An 18,867-nucleotide genomic window follows, 5' to 3' on the forward strand; every position below is an offset into this window, starting at 1 on the left:
TAATAATAATAATAATAATAATAATGATAATAATAATAATGATAATAATAATAATAATAATAATGATAATAATAATAATAATGATAATAATAATAATAATGGGAATAATAATAATGATAATAATTATTATAATAATAATAATAATAATGATAATAATAATAATGGGAATAATAATAATAATGAGAATAATAATAATAATAATGAGAATAATAATAATAATGAGAACAATAATGATAATAATAATAATAATAATGAGAATAATAATGATAATAATAATAATAATAATAATGATAATAATAATAATGAGAACAATAATGATAATAATAATAATAATGATAATAATAATAATAATGAGAACAATAATGATAATAATAATAATAATAATAATAATGAGAACAATAATGATAATAATAATAATAATAATAATGAGAACAATAATAATAATAATAATAATAATAATAATAATAATGAGAAAAATAATGAGAATAATAATAATGATAATAATGAGAAAAATAATGAGAATAATAATAATGATAATAATAATGAGAATAATAAAATGATAAGAATAATGAAAGGGGTGGCTGAGAAGATACAAGGGAGAACAATAATAAAAACGGCTGCAGTATTAAGGAAACCCCTTGAATGCAGAGACCAACACCCATAAGCTAGAGGCACAAGCCGGACATATAGAAACTGCTGCAGATGTAAAACACACAAAAAAATATTAGATGGAATCATGGAAACTAAAATTGTATAACTCTAAATTAATCAGCCTGCCAATCAACGCCTCTTTGCCCCGCCCCCCCCCATTTTTTTTATTATTATTATTTTGTAAAATGGATCAAGGAGGATGGGAAGATCAAGGGGGGAAGCACTAAACAGACCTCCACTGAATAATGTGAAGAGGACTAGGACCTTCGGGAGGCTTATTGCCATGAAAAATTCCAGTGATAACAAATGGTCGCTACCAAAGAGAAATCAATGGTAAACGGCTTTTGAGATAATGCAAAACAATTTTCAAAGGTTATCAAAAGGGGTGGCCAGTATTGGAAATCTGTTATCGGTCAGCTTCCAGAGAACACCACAGGTTTTTCTCAAAGAGAAATCTTTGATGAGAAACTGTGTGAAAACTTCTAATGAGTTAATAATAATAGATTTAGAACTCACAGTGTAATTTATTTCTGTCTTTTTTTCTACCTGCAGGACGTCCAAGTCTAATGGCCTATCTGCAAATGTTGTGGCATCAACTTCTCCCAACCAAAATGGTAAACACTGTGCCAGTCCATCCGCCGGGAGTAATCGGAATCGGAGCCGATCCTTATCCTCCTCCTCCTCCATTGAGAATCCTCCCAAGAAAGCGTCTGCATCACCTGTGCCCCCAAAGTATACAAAAACGAGGTACTCCTCAGACAGCTCACGGAGCCCCTCACCGACGAGCCACAAACAATCTAGCAATTACCGGTCAAAATCTAAATCTGACAGCAAGTCACCACGAAGACGACATCGGTCTCGGAGTCGCAGTCGGTCAAGATCCTTCTCTCGAGCAAAGTCAAGGAAGACGCGATCAAGGTCGCGCAGCTATCGACGGTAAGTAACGATTATCAAGTCAAATTATTCTAAAACTGTCCAATGGGCAATGCAATTTTCAGAGTATTGCAGTTTTAGTTGAGACAGAATTTGTGAGTTCGAATTTCAGCCAGGATCATAAGTTGTATTCAAATTTTGTCGCAAAATTAACGTGAACATTTTAAATTATAATAACGATATATATTTAAGAACTTTGTTCTTATTGTTGAGAACTCTAAGTTGAAGTTAAAAGTCCGTCACTTAAGTTTACACGCGCAGATCATGTCATAATCATTAGATCATTATCACCGTCTTGACATTAAAAATAAATAAATGTTTAAATTTCAACTGTATATCTCGCAGTTAATGTTGATCATGTGGGTTTGTTCCTTGTAAATGGAGTCAGAGATGGCTTCATTGCCGGGTTCAAATCTCCTGACTGGCGTTAATCGTGACACCTTGCACTGATGATTCCCGAAAGGCTATAGGTATTAAAAAATAATTATAGTAATAATTATATGTATGTAATAATATATGCGATTGTAACTATATATTTATTAGTGAATACATGACAAAAATCTACATTCAAAAATTCATGATGTTGGCCATCTTATAACTTATTCCTTTAATTCAGTTGACATTTACAATTCTCGACAGTATCTGTTTCGTAGCGCAAAATCAACCACTTAAGTATCATATCAATCAGTGAATCTATTATGCACTTAACTCATCAGAAGAAATATCAACAATCAATCCGTCATATATATATATATATATATATATATATATATATATATATGCATATATATCAAATTTTAGTCATTCAATGAATTTAAAAATTTATGACGTAAAATGTTTGAATTTCGAATCACAAGGTTTTTATTCTATGTAAGACAAAGAATACATTTGAAATATTATAATCTCTTATCCTATAGGATTCGATCTCTTCAGAGGAGAAAATATTAGCAAATAGTTATAATGGTTTACACCTTATTTGCTAAAGTTAGTGAGACATGGAAAATCACAATTAAAAGTTGTTTAAGTATTTAAATATAGAGTAAGGGAAGTTCATGAAAAAGATATAAAAATTCACATCCAAATTGCACGGTAAAATCCGAAGTGAATGTCTTTGATAGCAGTGTTGTAAAATGATCCAAACTATATTTTGAGTAATCCACATCACAAGGTAATGGTCCGAAGTAGGTATTTCCTATTTTGCTTAACAAAGAAAATTACTCCAGGGAAATGCCTACTTCGGACTATTACATCTTGAAATTCAAACATTTCACATTATAAATTTTTAAATTCATTGAAGGACTAAAATTTGAATTATTTGCTCTATCTTGTATATTGAGCAATTCTTATTTAGGTGGGATAGTACTTATAGAATATTACTGCCAGTAATATCTTGTAAAACTTATCACATGTTTCCATACCAGTTGATTGTTAGATAATTTTATTCTGAAGTGATATATATATATATATATATATATATATATATATAACAACCATTATAGAGTGTTTAATTTAAGAATGATGTATTGAATACGAGTACATCCGGGTTTCTCCTCATAATAATATGATTGGTTCGTTAAATCGTAACCTTAATAATAGATACAACAATTTGTTCTATCTATCTATTATTTATGGCTACGGTTTAACCAACCAATCACATTCTTATGGGGAGAAGCCCGGATGTACTCGTATATAGAGACGTCGATAGGTATACTGAAAGCTTCACGCTTAAGCACTTGTTCAGTAAGGCGACTTACAAAATTATTTCTAGAATACTGTAGTCAAGATCACTCAGTTACTTTAAACAATAGCGCATTTCGCGGTACATATAAAACAATCTATACATTACAGTATCTATTGAGTGTTCCTGGCTTATAACAGGAGAAACGACCCTTCAGCAACATTCAGTAGGCAAAGATCTCAAGAAAACGGGGAAGCCAAAGCACAAATCGCCAGTTCAAGACAAACGCTGTCGGCTTCATAATGTTTCTTTGTAAATTATTGTTCGTTGTTCTTGTATATTTTAATATTTTTAAAAATTTTATTGAAATTTAATTTTAAATGCAATGCTATTAGTGTTTGTTTATTTAGGTGTGTTAGGGTTAGGAGTTATTTTATGTTTTTTTTCTTATCGCGATTACGATTTATCACGATAGGACAAGCTCAATCACGTGTTTCTCAGCAATAGGCTTCTCATGAAATATCGATTCGGGCCAAAGGATTAGTTTTGAAAAATAGATCAAGCTGGTTAATTCGTAAATTGGGTAGAGAATTAATCATGTATTTCAAGAACCTACAATCGACTAAGATTATATATATATATATATATATATATATATATATATATATATATATATATATTGTCGGATTTTAACCGACTGAAGGGGGGGGGGGCGTTTCTGCAACTCAACGGCTAAACCTGAACTCGACGTAGAAGGAAAAAACAATGAAACTCTTAACTTGTGTGGAGAATCCTTCTCGGCTTTTCTCGGCTAACTGGAGTTGCAACGTATTGCCTCGTTGCTTACAACGACAAATTGTCTTCGTAATAGTAACTGTGAAACGTGTAACTTGACTAAACAAAAAAGTCCAACTAACACATCAACGAAAGGGGTGTTTTATAACCCACAAGTTGATGCTATGCAAAGTTCAGTCCGACCCACGTGGTGGACAACAAACTACTACTACTACTACTATAAAATCAGTCGACCAAGCACTTTTTTAAACCTTTTGCTTGAACGACTGCCTCCCAGAATTCTACTGCCTCCCCCCTCCACATCGAGTTCCGGTCAGTAATAATTACCACAATATATATATATATATATATATATATATATATATATATATATATATATATATATATATATATATAGCTATGGAAAGGGGAAGACTGAGTTTTTTTGTATCCATGGTAAAAGGTAGATTCATTTTAGTTTGCTAATTTTTTTGCAAAATTACAAAGTTGCCAACAAATTCATGTGCTCTTACGATATTAGCAACGTATTCACTTGTGTCTCTATTTTGGAGACAATAGATATCTGTACTGATTTTTTATATCGTAGTCAGATACCACCTCCTTCCATTCCTGAAAATATATTTATTGAATTAATGAAATTTGCCACAGCATCGGTTGAATTCAGTTTCAATAATTTAATGTATCGGCAAATAGATGGCGTGGCGATAGACTCGGTCCTTGGACCAATAATGGCGAATATATGTGTGGGTTTCTATGAAAAACACTTGTTATCTGGACCCATGAAACCGCTAGTCTACTTTCGATATGTAGATGATACATTTTGCCTATTTAATAATCAAACAGAGGCAAAAAATTCTTCACATTACTCAACAAAATGCATCCCGTATTAAAGTATACTTATGAAGGGGAAAGCTATTCTAATTTAGTCTTCCTTGATGTACTGATAACGAAAACTTCATTAAATTACCTGACATCAATTTACCGTAAACCAACGTTTACTAGTTTGTATACAAGGTGGGATTCATTTTGCCTTAACAAACGAAAGTACAATTTGATTTGGACCTTAACACATTGTGCCCTCATGATTTTTTCACAATCCAAATTGGATGAAGAATTAAAAGTGATTACTAATACTTTGTTCAATAATGTGATTAACTCCGCTATAAAAAGGAAAATAAATAATTTTTCCCAAATAAAATCCAAGATGGCGGCTATATGTCCAATTTACATTCGTTTACCTTAATTAAGGATAGCGAGTGAAAAATTCGCCAAACAGATTAGCTCAGCCGTAGAACATAGCTATTTTGCCTCTAATGGACGTGTGGGGTTTGTGACAAAACCATTATTGCCATCCTCTCGAAAGGATGTTCTGCGCCCCACCCCCACTCATATGAATCATGTTATTTATAAATTTAAATGTAGTTGCAGTGCCAACTACGTGGGCAGAACAACCCTCAGGTTAAATGGTCATGTCCAGCAACACGTACCTAGTAAAATCCAGAATGGAATTTACCAAGCAACGGACATTTTGAGCAACACGTATGGTTTCACTATAACTTAAACTTATTGCTTAAAAACCCGTGATGTGCAATGAATTTCAGCAGTGAAACATTTTCAATCCTGAGTCACGCTCATTTATTATTTCAATTGAAGGTCTTGGAGACTATTCACGTTCGGTTAAGGAGACCTTTTCTCTGTAAGCAGAAGGAGTGTCTTTTGGGTTTGGACGTGATTTGTCTCTAAGGCGTCTTCTCCCTATACCATAACGATAGATATATTTTAGTCGTTCCTCCATATTTTCTCTTCCCCCCGATAATTTTATTTTATTTTAGTTGCTCCCCGCTTTTAAATTCGTTTCCCTCTTAGTAATATATATATATATATATATATATATAGCCCTCGATTTGGCCTTTGAAAAGAGAGGGCGAAACCTGGTCGGCCGACTCTTCCCCATTTTCTATTTTTTTTCTCTCATATAAAATATTTTCCCTCCGTCCTACTTTTTACGATGGATACAAAAAACACAGTCTTCCCCTTTTCAGAGCTATAATAAAGTTTGTACCCCCTCCCCAAATATTGAAATATATATATATATATATATATATATGTGTGTGTGTGTGTGTGTGTGTGTGTTTCTGTGGAAATATGATTTTTTTAAAATTATATATTATATTATATATACACATCCTTAATTTAAGCTCAATGTGATTACAGAGTATATAACAAATAAATGACAAAAATCTATATTCCAAATTTCATGATTTTGACCATCTTACAATTTATTCCTTTGCCACTTACAATTCTTGAGAGTAACTATTTCGTAGCACAAAATCATTTAATTATTATATCAATCAATGAATCTATCTTCCCCTTTACTCATCAGAAGAAATAGCAACTATCGATCCCCCAAAAGAAAAGAAAATGCATTTAGGCGTAAATCCGAAAATTGGAAGAAAAGTTGAAATGACCTTATTTTTTTAGCTTACATTACGGCATTTATATACTACTAGCGTGTGTGCTCGGCGTTGCCCGGGTGTTTGGAGGAGTGTGTAGAGCAAAAAAAAAAAAAAAGTAGTAGTAGGCAGGCAGGCTGGAACTCGTACCGCGAAGGAGGAAAAAACGGGGAAAAAGTGACGTCTTTGCCGTCGCGTCCATCGCCAAACTGGAAGTGGCGAAGGTTTAAATTAAGGCTAATCAATTGAAAAGAGGGAATAACTTTCGAAAAATATCGGCGAAAAAAAGCGATATCTCCTTGTAGAAAAATGCCCGGTTGAGGATGAAGGAATTAATGTTTTTAGCCAATTTTTCGATATTTGTCGTCCGAAGGATCGCGCTTCAAAACGATACTGATCTGTGAAAACCCGTCATCTCTGTCGAAAGTTTTAGGCAGACATACACACACACATATATACATACATTTAAACAGACAGGTGAGATTTATATAATAGATTAATATAATATAATATATTATGAAAAGCATCAATTAAGGTAGTAAACATTTTTTATTCATACCAGTATACAATAGATTGTTACAGAACACCAGATAGGGGATTTTCACTAATATTTTGTTTATTCATTTTTTTATAGACGTGTCAATCCTAGCCGATCTCACAGTCGAGACAGATACTACAGTCGGAGCCATAGTCGTGGGTCAAGGAGGCGTGAATCCCGCAGTCCATCCATCCGGCGGCGTCCTGGATCCCCCAGTCATCTTGATAAACGTCGAATCACAAGGTAAACCCATTTAAATTCTTAGATGTGTCTGATTAGATTTTTTTTTTTTTTTTTTTACAAAATTTCAATCTACATGAAAAAATTGACGCAAAGACACCTTTTTGATCACTGATTGCCATGGTTAATAATACCCTACCTGAGAACTTATCTTCTAAACACCTGAGATTAACATTCTCAGACAACATGAATTGGAACAATTACATTGAGAACATTGCCAATCTTGTTGCTAAGAACATGGACTCTCTCTAACATGCTAAAAAAATTACATATGTAAACACCCTGCACTTATGAATACCAAAAGGATGAATCAGTAGTATATGTAGGTATTTAATTATTATATATATATATATATATATATATATATATATATATATATATATATATATATATATATATATATGCCCCTTTAAGAAGTTTGTTTCTTATCGTTAAGCACTTTCAGTTGTAATAAAGTCGGTCAACTTAGCTCATATGCGTACATCGTCATATAAAGACTAGATCACCCTGACTGACTTTAAAAGCATTTAAAAAAAATAAATGTTTAAATTTCAACTGTATCTCTTGCGGTTGACGGTAACCGAATGGTTCGGGCCTTGCTAATGAAGCCAGGCATGACTTCTTTTGCCGGGGTTCGGATCTCTCGACTGGCGTTAATCGTGACATCCTGCACTGATGATTCCCGAAAGGCTGAACCACTAGTTTCTGTAGGTATTTAATTATTATAGTAAATAATTAGAGAGAGAGAGAGAGAGAGAGAGAGAGAGAGAGAGAGAGAGAGAGAGAGAGATTAATAAGTGCACAATTTTATTCCAAATTCATTACTATTAAGACGGCTCACTGTGATTTAAATGTAAATTAAAACATAGGCAAACTTAAATTTAATAAAAAAAAAAACGGATAAATTCCCGAAACCTTTATTAATGTAATTTTCAAATTATGTAATTTAAATGAAGACGATTATTCTTTAAATTACCATATATAATTATGTTATCAAGGTTATTATTTAACAAAGCAAAAATTACGAAGATAAGAAAAGCTCAACACTATTAAGAGGAGCAAACAAATATATTAAATAAAAGATGAGGAATAAAAGTTATTATAACTTTATAACATCGACAGAACAATAAGGAAAAGAAAAAAAAGGAAAATGAAGAAAACAGGAAACCTTTTTTAGACATGGGATTTTGAAGCTGAATGCTTATCATCAGAAGAGTAGAAGGGCCACACACACACACACACACACACACACACACACACACACACATATATATATATAATGCAAATATAAAAACTGGCTTAAAAAAATTTAGATGTGAAATGAGAATGAAAGAGTAGGATGATAAAGTAAAGATGAAGTCATATTAAAAGTAGGTACAATATACAAGAGTAAATTGGAAAGGTACTACATGAGTAGGTTTAGCTTCGAAATGCCACGGCCTAAAGGCGTTTTTTTTTCTTAGATACTAGTCTAGGTGCCCGGCGTTGCTCAAGTGGTGGGACGTGTCTGTTGAGAAAAAAAAAAAAAAAGTGGTAGCAGGCAAGCAAGCTCGAACCTGTACCGCGAAGGAGGAAAAGAACATGAAAACAAAATGTGAAGCCTTTGCCGTTACGCCCATTGCCAAACCGGAAGTTGTGAAAGTTTAAATTAAGGCTAGTGAATTGAAAAGAGGAGATGATTTTCGAAAATATCGTAGAAAAAAGCGAGGTGAAGGAATTAATGTTTTTAGCCAATTTTTCGATATTTGTCGTCCGAAGGGTTGAGCTTCAAAATGATACTGATCTCGTGAAAATCCGTCATCTCTGTCGAAAGTTTTAGACACGCATACATACAGACATACATACATACATACAGACAGACAAGTGAGATTTATATTATAGATGGCTTGTATCGGAATGCCTCCGATAAATATTGAAAATCGATAATAATAAAAAGCCGATTAAAAAAAGAACAAACTTAACACCTTCATGCAGCCTAAAATCACAATTGCATTTGAGAAGTTTTATGACTGCACAGGCAGAAAATCATGGTGTATAAAATCAGAAATACGATTTTTTGATAAGAGAGGGACACGTTCGAAATAAATGTTTCTCTTTAGAGCACAATCGAACCATGATACTTGATTTTTGACCCTAGAATTTTAATTTAATCCATTATATAAAAATCATTTTATAAAATCAGCAATAGGTTTTTACTCCAGTGCAATGTAGATACATTATATGTATTGTGGACTCACTATGGTGAGTCCCGTGGTAACTAGTCGACTTGATTGAAAAATGGTCAATTTCATCCATTCTGATGAGGATAAATGTATTGTAGGTGTGGAACATTCGTTGATCTTCATTCAACCTCGCTTAATATCTGGTCTCTCTGCTAGGGCATATGTATGCATAAAAATTTTTGTATGCCACATTTAGACTGTAATGTTGTGTGTATAAATATCTTCTATAACGACGCACATGTTATATTATGTGTATGTATAGGAATATAACGACGTACATGTTGAATAGTTTTTTTTAATCTTTTATCTGTATATTCAGGTACATGTAAACGCGTGTATGTATATACATAGTATCATTTAGTTGATCGTCTAGTGTGTATATTTTAACATTTATGCAACCGTTCTTACAGGGAGCGATTGACGTAGACGTATCGAAACAGTTCTTTTTAACAGATGTAGATAACATAACACATACCTGGATTATTTACAAACATTTATTTTCATGATCCGGCCGGTATCTGCAGAGATGACACGTTTTTATATCTTGGCTGCCTGAAATGACGCCGCCCCCTGCGCCATGGAGAGATCAGCTCCCCTTTTTGAGATTCCGTTCTCTTTGATGTCCAGCTCACGGCTGCCTAGAATGTCCACAAATCTACATACATATCACGTGTCTCATACCAACAGCTGATGTAACCTCAATCTAGTTATTTGTTTATGCAAATCAAAAATAACGTTTACATCTAAATAGATGTAAACGTTATTTTTAATTTGCATTAAGATTTTCACATTCCTTTTGCGATATTATATGTCAATCATTTCTTCCCAATCTAATTGTTTATTTTTCCCCCAGTTTAATTGTTTAATTATTTATAATTGATCCAGCGACCGGCCGTCCCTCGAATCAATGATAATAATAATAATAATAATAATAATAATAATAATAATAATAATAATAATAATAATAATAATGTCTTGACCCTTAGCCCTGCTTGCCACAGTTAACACAGATACTACGCTATGATCACAGCCCAAAGGGTCACAACATTACAAGACTAGCATTTCGGAAAATTTCCCTGATCAGGACAATAGTTTAATGTTCCAAGAATGGCAAGTAATTGATATTCGTAAAACATATATTATCATTCCTTGCGTTTAAATAATGACCGATTCTCACATTAAGAAAGAAAAAAAATCTTGTAAAAAAGAAAAAAAAAACAAAAAACTTTCGAATAATGAAATCTTCTCATAAACGGATTCATTTACAGATTTTTCACTTTTTGTCTAAATTCCACGAAAAATTATCAAGCAAAGCTGAAAATTCGAAATAATTTTTTTGTTTGTTTAATCATTGACTATTGGCATAGAAAAAAGATAAAGAAAATGGCATTTGAAATCCACTAAAGAGTAAAATGAACTAATTTTTATTAGCATAGAAAACTAAGGGCGGCGTGTGTTATTAAGGCAGGAAAACTATTCTCTTAAATCGGTGTCTCTTAACAACAGCACATCAGCTTTATTGGGCGAGAAAGCAAGACTAATCAACTTTCAAAAGAAATATCGTTACAAATCAAGTGTAGCAGAAACATTTAAAAGGGAAGGGAGGGGGTTATTGACAACACAGAGAGGTTTCTTGGGAGACCGAATAAGAAATGAGGCAATCATAAGAATAGAGACTGCATGATATTTTTCTTCCGGCTTTAAAAAAAAAGCCGGAAGAAAAATACAGATACTCCACGTTCAGAAAAACATCTTACCAGAAACTAGTTGAGATATCAGTGACAAGTACATTGACGGACCAATTCTTTGACACTGTAAAACACTCTGCCTGTAGATGACTCTCTCTCTCTCTCATATATATATATATATATATATATATATATATATATATATATATATATATATATATTACCGTTTTATCTGTTTAGTTACACATGTTTCCGCTATTGAATCGTATTAGCGATTCAGTAACTTCGTCAGACTTGGACAGAAGTGGTTATTATGATTTCCCCCACTTCTGTCCAAGCCTGACGAAGTTACTGGATCGCTAATACGATTTAGTAGTGGAAACAAGTGTAACTAAACAGATGAAACGGTAATAAAATAAAAAATATATATTTGCTCTGCAATAGTATTGAGCACCTTCTTCGAGTTTTTACTATTACCAGTTCTGATTATATATATATATATATATATATATATATATATATATATATATATATAGCTTAATGTAAAAGGAAAAGAGAAAGATCAATTCCACAAAATGATAATGCCAAGCTCAGCAATAATTATTGCAGCTTATACAATAGGACAGCAAGAGTGGACCTGTACCTCGTGTTCATAAACGCGAAAGTATGTATTCAAATTTCTAGGCCTGGCCTGTCTATATAAACATAAATTTGATGGCCTTTATAATCGAACTTCAAGAAATTTAAAGTTTTAAGGCGGACGCTTGAAACTACCGTTCCTAGTGAAGCAATCCTTTAATTTAAACCGAAGGGCCTTTTTTTCACCGAACTCTTACGCTTTCCCGGCTTATTATACATCTATTTATTTTTATATATATGTATATATGTGTGTATAATATATATATATATATATATATATATATATATATATTACTTTATTTTATACGAGTCCACTTACCCCTCACTCATCAACCCCATTTCTTGTTATTCTACCCCCCACTTGTCTGTATCCCTTTCTTTTACGCACCCCTAATAATTAGTATTAACAGTATTTACATTATTATTATTGGTAATTGGTCGTGATGTTGGAGGTAGTGGTAGAAGTATTGTTACTACTGCCTTTATTATTATAATTATTATTACTGCACTGTTTTTAACGCTATTACTATTGTTCTTATTATTGTTTTTATCATCATTATTATTATTATAATCATCATTATAATTGATATCATTATTATTACCCCCGTCATTGCTACCATAACCGCTACCATGATCTCCATCTTCACTGTTATTAAAAGTAATTTTGAATTTAATTTTATCACAACTATTGGTAACATTATATTTTATGTTTAATTTTAATGTTTACTTTTAATTTTGCCTTTATTTTATTTTTCTTAATATTCAATTTTACATCAAATTTTTTTATATTCAATTTTATATCTAATTTATTTTCAACTTTATTATTACTACTATTATTATAATTGTCATTACTATTATCTTCCGTACTATTATAATTACCCTACTATTATTTGGTGTATTTTTACCACTCTCATAAGTAGCTATGGTTTCCTTACTCCCCCACTTTAACACCAATATGTATACTTAACCTTTTACATCAAGTTAAACGCACTCATGGTCATTGCCACCCTAATCTCTGACCGCCTCTTATGATCATACTCCCTATATCATAACAGTAGAAACTTATAACTATATTGCCGCATATAACCTTTCAGTTTTAAAACCTTGCATAACCCCTCCCCCAAATTAATAAAATTACCCACTCCATAGAAAATAGACACCCTACAAAACGTTAAAATAAATTACCACACAGCAACAATACACCCCCTATTTAACCATAATACATATACCCCTTAATCTCAATACTATGTTAAAGACCATATATAATCTTATATATCATACTATATATAAGCTTCTCCTTATTTATTTGGAATTCAATAAAGCTTTCCCCAACACTCTAGAATTCCTCTTAATCTTTTTCATCCCTAATGAACCTTACGCTGGACGCCGCATCTCCCCCATGCTACTTAGCACCTTCTCTACTCTTCTGATGAGAAGCAATAAGCTTCGAAATGCCCTGGCGTAAAGAGTCCCTTCTATCCCCCAAATTTTGCGTGTATTCCATTATTCAATAAATGATCCATTCTATATCTACCTATATATAGTTTTGTGTCTTCGTTTCATACTCTTGTTGTCCTATTATATATATATATATATATATATATATATATATATATATATATATATATATAGTCATCGACATGCAGCCCTGTTTCATTGTATCACAACTCATCAGTGCCGTTAGACTAGCATCTCTCCCAAACCGAGGATTAAACCTAGAACCATCGTGGTAATAGTCAGCAGTTATATCGATCTACTCACGGGTGCGGTGTCCGCAAATAACCTCGCCAAATGTCTATTTTAAACAAACATTCGTCCACCACTCTTATCGTGCTCAAACCGCTTATTTCTAAATAAACAGCGAGCCTTGCATTTTTCAGCCAAATAAGTAGCGGGTGAAATTATTTACGACAGTTCTCTACCCAAAGAGGGGGGGGGCTTAAGATAAATTTATATAGTTATCGACATACAGTCCTGTTTCGTTGTATCACAACTCCTCAGTGCCGCTATATGTCTGTCTCCATATTTTCAAACTCTATCAGAGCGACGCTAGGGGCCTCAAATGATTGGATTTTTTATGAACCGTTCTTTTATGGGCGTTTAAATAGTTTTAAAGCGGTAAAAGATCGGTAAAAATTGAAAAAAATCGTTAATGATTGAAATTTTTATGAACCGTTCATTTATGGATCTTTATCCGGTTAAAATAGCTTTTAAGGAGTCAAAAATGAGTCAAAATTGAAAAAATATATCGTTATACAATTTGTGCATTCATCTTATTTAAGTTTTAGTTTTTAATCAGCTCATATGCGTGTCACGTTGGTACAGTGGTAACGTCACCAGCTTTGAAGGCTACAGTTTTGTTTTCGATCTTAGCTGATAGCACCCAAATATTTTATTTTTACTTTTGAAATCACGACTCTATAATAATATATATGAAATCTGGACAAATTAAAATATCATATTTAAGCGTATTTTACCCCCGGGCATTATATATATATATATATATATATATATATATATATATATATATATATATATATATATATATATATATATATATATATAATGTTTCTTTTTAAAATTCCTGTCGCATAATACGTTCTTGTAGATTATAATTTGCAGTCTTTAACTTTGTTCTTATCTATATACTAGCAAGCCGCTCAGCGTTACTCGATCTTAAGATGATAATATGAGATTTTAATTCATGCAGATTACGTATTCATTATTATAAAGACAATTCTCTATCGATTATTATATTGAACCTAATATATAGTAGTGAGATCAAAACTAAAAAATATAAATATGACGTGGGTGCCATCAGCTAGAATCTAAACTAAAACATAAATCTCCCCACCCTCATGCCTTAGCTACACACACACACACACACACACACACACACACACATATATATATATATATATATACATACACAAATTCACCTGTCGTACCCCCCTTTTTTTGTAAAGATGGATTCGCCTGATCGTCTAAGATAAGGTTTAAATAATCAAGCAGGATTATACAGTGGAGCCAAAAAGAAAGTATACATTTGTCATTTTTCAAAAACCGTAATTTTAACCTAAATTGAATGTAACTATTTAAACAACCTATACCTCATTTGATTCGCCTTTATTTCTCTATAATTTACCTGTTCATATTTCACTACCTATATATAGTTAAAAAAATTAATTTCAAATTAAGAAGACAAAAAGAAACTTTGCAGCAACAAATGAGCTTAAAACCAGCTTAAAATATCCACCTTTTAGGCAATAAAGCTTCTCTAATCGTAATCGCTGTTGTTCCAAGTTATACAACGTAACATTTAGTCCATACGCCTCGACTTTCTCTTAGCGATCCTCAGGAGCTCATTAATTTCTATCTGTTTGATTTATCCAATCGAGAAACTGGCCACAGATTTAAATGTGTTTAGAAAACGGGACAAGTGACTGTTCAAAAGTACCAAAACACTAGCAGTGTTTATTATGCCCTTAAATCTGGTTGTCCTAAAGTTACTTCTTACAGGGAAGCTAAGGCTATCAAAACTTGCAGTCTCAGAAACAGATTTGAAACGACTCTCCAAATCCAACAATGTAATCTTATTAAAAAGTGCTCTATTTCTACAGTTAAGAACAGATTGAAGGAATTTAATTTGCGAAGCTGTGTTGCAAGACATCGATTTGTGTAAAGAACAGAAAGTGCCGACTGAATGTCATCAGATGCAATGAAGATCATGACTCTTCATACTTGCGAAAGTGATTTTTAGCGACGAAAGCAATTTCAATAGGCTAGGCAGTGATGGTAAGCAGTACGTCCGTCGAAGGAAGGACTAAAAATTTAATCCTAGGTGCACAGTGGACAAACCAAATAAAAAAGAAATAAAAAAGCAATAAAAATTCAGCATACCAATGTATAATAAACACTTACAAGCCTCCACCCCTTGGAAAAACTTCAAACTAACTACGAAAATCGCCATTTTTACACATTTGAAAATAATTTCTGACGAGGACGCATTAGACCGTCTGAAACGTACGTAAACGATTTCAATGACTTAAAAACATTATTACAATGATCCAAACATAATTCTCAATGAAAAACAAGGACACGGAATAATAAAATAATGTTAAAAAATACACATTGTTGGTGACTACTCCCTTATTTAAATATATATATATATATATACACGCACACACACACATATATATATATATATATATATATATATATATATATATATATATATATATATATATATATACCCACACATATATAATTGACTAGCGGGGTACCCGGCGTTGGTCGGGTGTGGAGAGGTGGAGGAGGTGGGAATCAAAACAACAGTTCAGCCCGGGTGGAGAGAGGTATTAAAAAATGATAGTAGCGTGGGGGAGGGGTAAAAACAACAGTAGGCAGCCCGGGGGGAGGTGTTAAATTTAAGAAACTTTTTTAATACAAAACATGTTAAGTTGTGTTTGTACCGTAATTGCTTGAAGTATTAACGTTTGTGAATTTTGATTAAGAAAATAACCATTTTGAACACTTAGTTTAAAGCAAAGTTAGTTTTAAAAAAAGGTTTTCTTTGAAGTTTTATTATTTTAAGTGACTCGAGTGAAATGCAAATGTATTTTTTATTTATCTTGATGAACAATCCATCTTTGCTTAGTTTACGATTTTGTTTTTTCTATAATCAATTATAAAGTTTAATAAAAGTACTGTAATATTCCAGTTTTATATTGCAAAAATAATGGATAAAAAATTTAAATTTTTTTATTCAATTTTCACCCCAAACAAGGCACAGTGCCACTTTGAAGCAGGGGGCTACTATCAGGGACTTAATTTGCAGGGGCATTATGAAGGGAGATGAGTAGAAAGATGTTTGTTCACATTACACTTGAACTTCTGCATCTCAGTACGGTTGGGAAAGCAGAATCCCGGAAGGGAGTTCCAAAGACCTGCAGTTCTGGGGAAGAAACTATTGGAGTAAAAGGCTTTCTTGCATCTAGGTATCTCTACTGTAAAGGGATGAGACTTACTAGCTTGTCGGGTTTGTCGGGGGTAGTTACGTCGAGGAGGTACAAGTGTTTGCAGTTCGTCAGAGCATTCACCATTAAAGTATTTGTAGAACAGGCAGAGGAATGCAACATATCGTCGATGGGACAGAGGCTGAAGCCTAGATGACAGTTCAGGACCTATCAGACACGCGTAAATTTTCAAATCTTATAAATAAACTTATTTCCGGTTAACGAAAAAACATTAAGAAATTTACCTGCGGGATTTGAACTTCATACAAAAACCAAAACAAACAGCAACAAAAAAAAACGTAAATTTTCAAGTCTTATAAAATTCTTTGCAGTTAATTGCAGTTAATAAAAAAATTGGTTTACGTGCAGAGTTTGAACATACAAACCACGTCATGTAAAAAAAAAAAGAAAAGAAAAAAAAAACACGCTATCAATTTTAACAGTTGCTAAGAGACGACATGAAATAAATGACTTTACCGGTTTCGATTATCGATAATTATCGAGGGTATTCTGAGACAAAACTTAAATAAGATCACTCTCAGACTTATGTACTAAAGTTCTGTAAAATTTTAAAGAAAATCTGTTCAAACGTTTCGGAGTCTATAATGAATGTTCTTATTAATACATTTAACTGCTTTATTCCCGTGGTCTGTTTTCCTTGTAAGCATTAAAAAAAGGGTTATATCAACAATTAATAGAGAATTGGTTCTATAATAATAAATAAGAAAGCTGCATAAAATAAAATATTAAACGAATTTTACGACCGGGCAACGCCAGGCGTCTTGCTAGTGTAGAATATTTATCTATTTAAAGAGAAGTGAAGCAAACATGTTAGCATAATTTGTTTATCTGGAATAAATGTATCCTTTTATTATAATTTAACAACACCGATGAATGTGTGTGAAAAATAAACACATTTTTTAATAAAATTTTTTAATATCTTCTCTGATGGAGATTAAAATTGGGTATCCTATTAATCTCAGATGAATATTAAAATTTGCCTTTGAAATAATAAATCCTGGACTAGATGATCGGTTCAATGAACACGGATTTTTTTTTTTCTTTTTAAGTCTAAAAATCTTTCAGCGTTAAATGTTAATAACACATGTTTCAGTAAAAACAATCGAAGTGTAAAGCTTATTCAGTTGAGTGGACTGCATTACATTGAACAGATTTTAATTATATGTTCACCGAAAATGCGGTGTAAAGCCTTTATCCACAAAATAATTTTCACCTATTGAGTGGTGCAAGCACAACAATTTTGTTGTCTGAAATAAAGCGCCAGTAGCATCCTTTTATTATTATTAAACAACACGGTTTTAGGAGATGAATGATTTATTCAACTATGATCGTCCAGAAGGTTGAAAGGATGGAAGAGAAAGAGAAAGAAAGCGAGGTAGTCATTTACCTTAGATTGACAGCATAATTACTGTATATTTCGCCGTATAAGACGACAGTTAAAATAATCATCTTTTAAAAACAATATTTCATAAGATACCGAGTGTTGCCATTTCTAGCCTAGGATAAACAAACATAGTTTCGTGATTTAGCAGTTGTCTTATACAATCGATATATGATACATATATCAGAATTTGCTCCAATTTTGAACCTTGTCTTTATGGTACTATCGCCTCCCCAGGAAGGTTACTTGGTTGAAGAACGTCTTGGGAATGCAACCAGCTCCCAGGGGAATAAACGATATCTAACGATATGCATATGGTGAAAACATCAACGAAAACGGGTCGATATATCGTCGGCTATAACTTCTGGCATGTTCCCCTCGTCGGTGCTTGTGGGTTCATTGTGTCGTTACAGGCAGCTTTCTGACGTCGGCATCTTTCTGACGTCGGTATGCATCTTTCTGACGTCGGTATGCATCTTTCTGACGTCGGTATGCTGAAATCGAACACTTGTATAAAAATAGCGAACAAATGCATTTTTTATAAAAATATATTTTATTTAAAAGTTAATAAGTAGGAAGCATATTTAGATGACCCATTGCGTGCACATTCTCC

At 32.6% G+C, this 18,867-nt stretch overlaps 1 protein-coding gene across 1 annotated transcript in view; it reads left to right on the plus strand.

The window, feature by feature from the left end:
- The window catches only part of LOC145269055 (uncharacterized), a 688,318-nt gene that overhangs the window by 582,563 nt on the left and 86,888 nt on the right, over nucleotides 1–18,867 (plus strand). Inside the window, exons 8-9 of the mRNA XM_080124656.1 lie at nucleotides 1,204–1,587; nucleotides 7,145–7,291. Of these exons, the coding sequence (XP_079980782.1) occupies nucleotides 1,204–1,587; nucleotides 7,145–7,291 (531 nt within the window). The remainder of the gene's footprint in view (nucleotides 1–1,203; nucleotides 1,588–7,144; nucleotides 7,292–18,867) is intronic.

This window comes from Euprymna scolopes, chromosome 45, assembly GCF_053919585.1.
Source record: "Euprymna scolopes isolate OS-2025 chromosome 45, ASM5391958v1, whole genome shotgun sequence".
Taxonomy (NCBI): Eukaryota; Metazoa; Mollusca; class Cephalopoda; order Sepiida; family Sepiolidae; genus Euprymna; species Euprymna scolopes.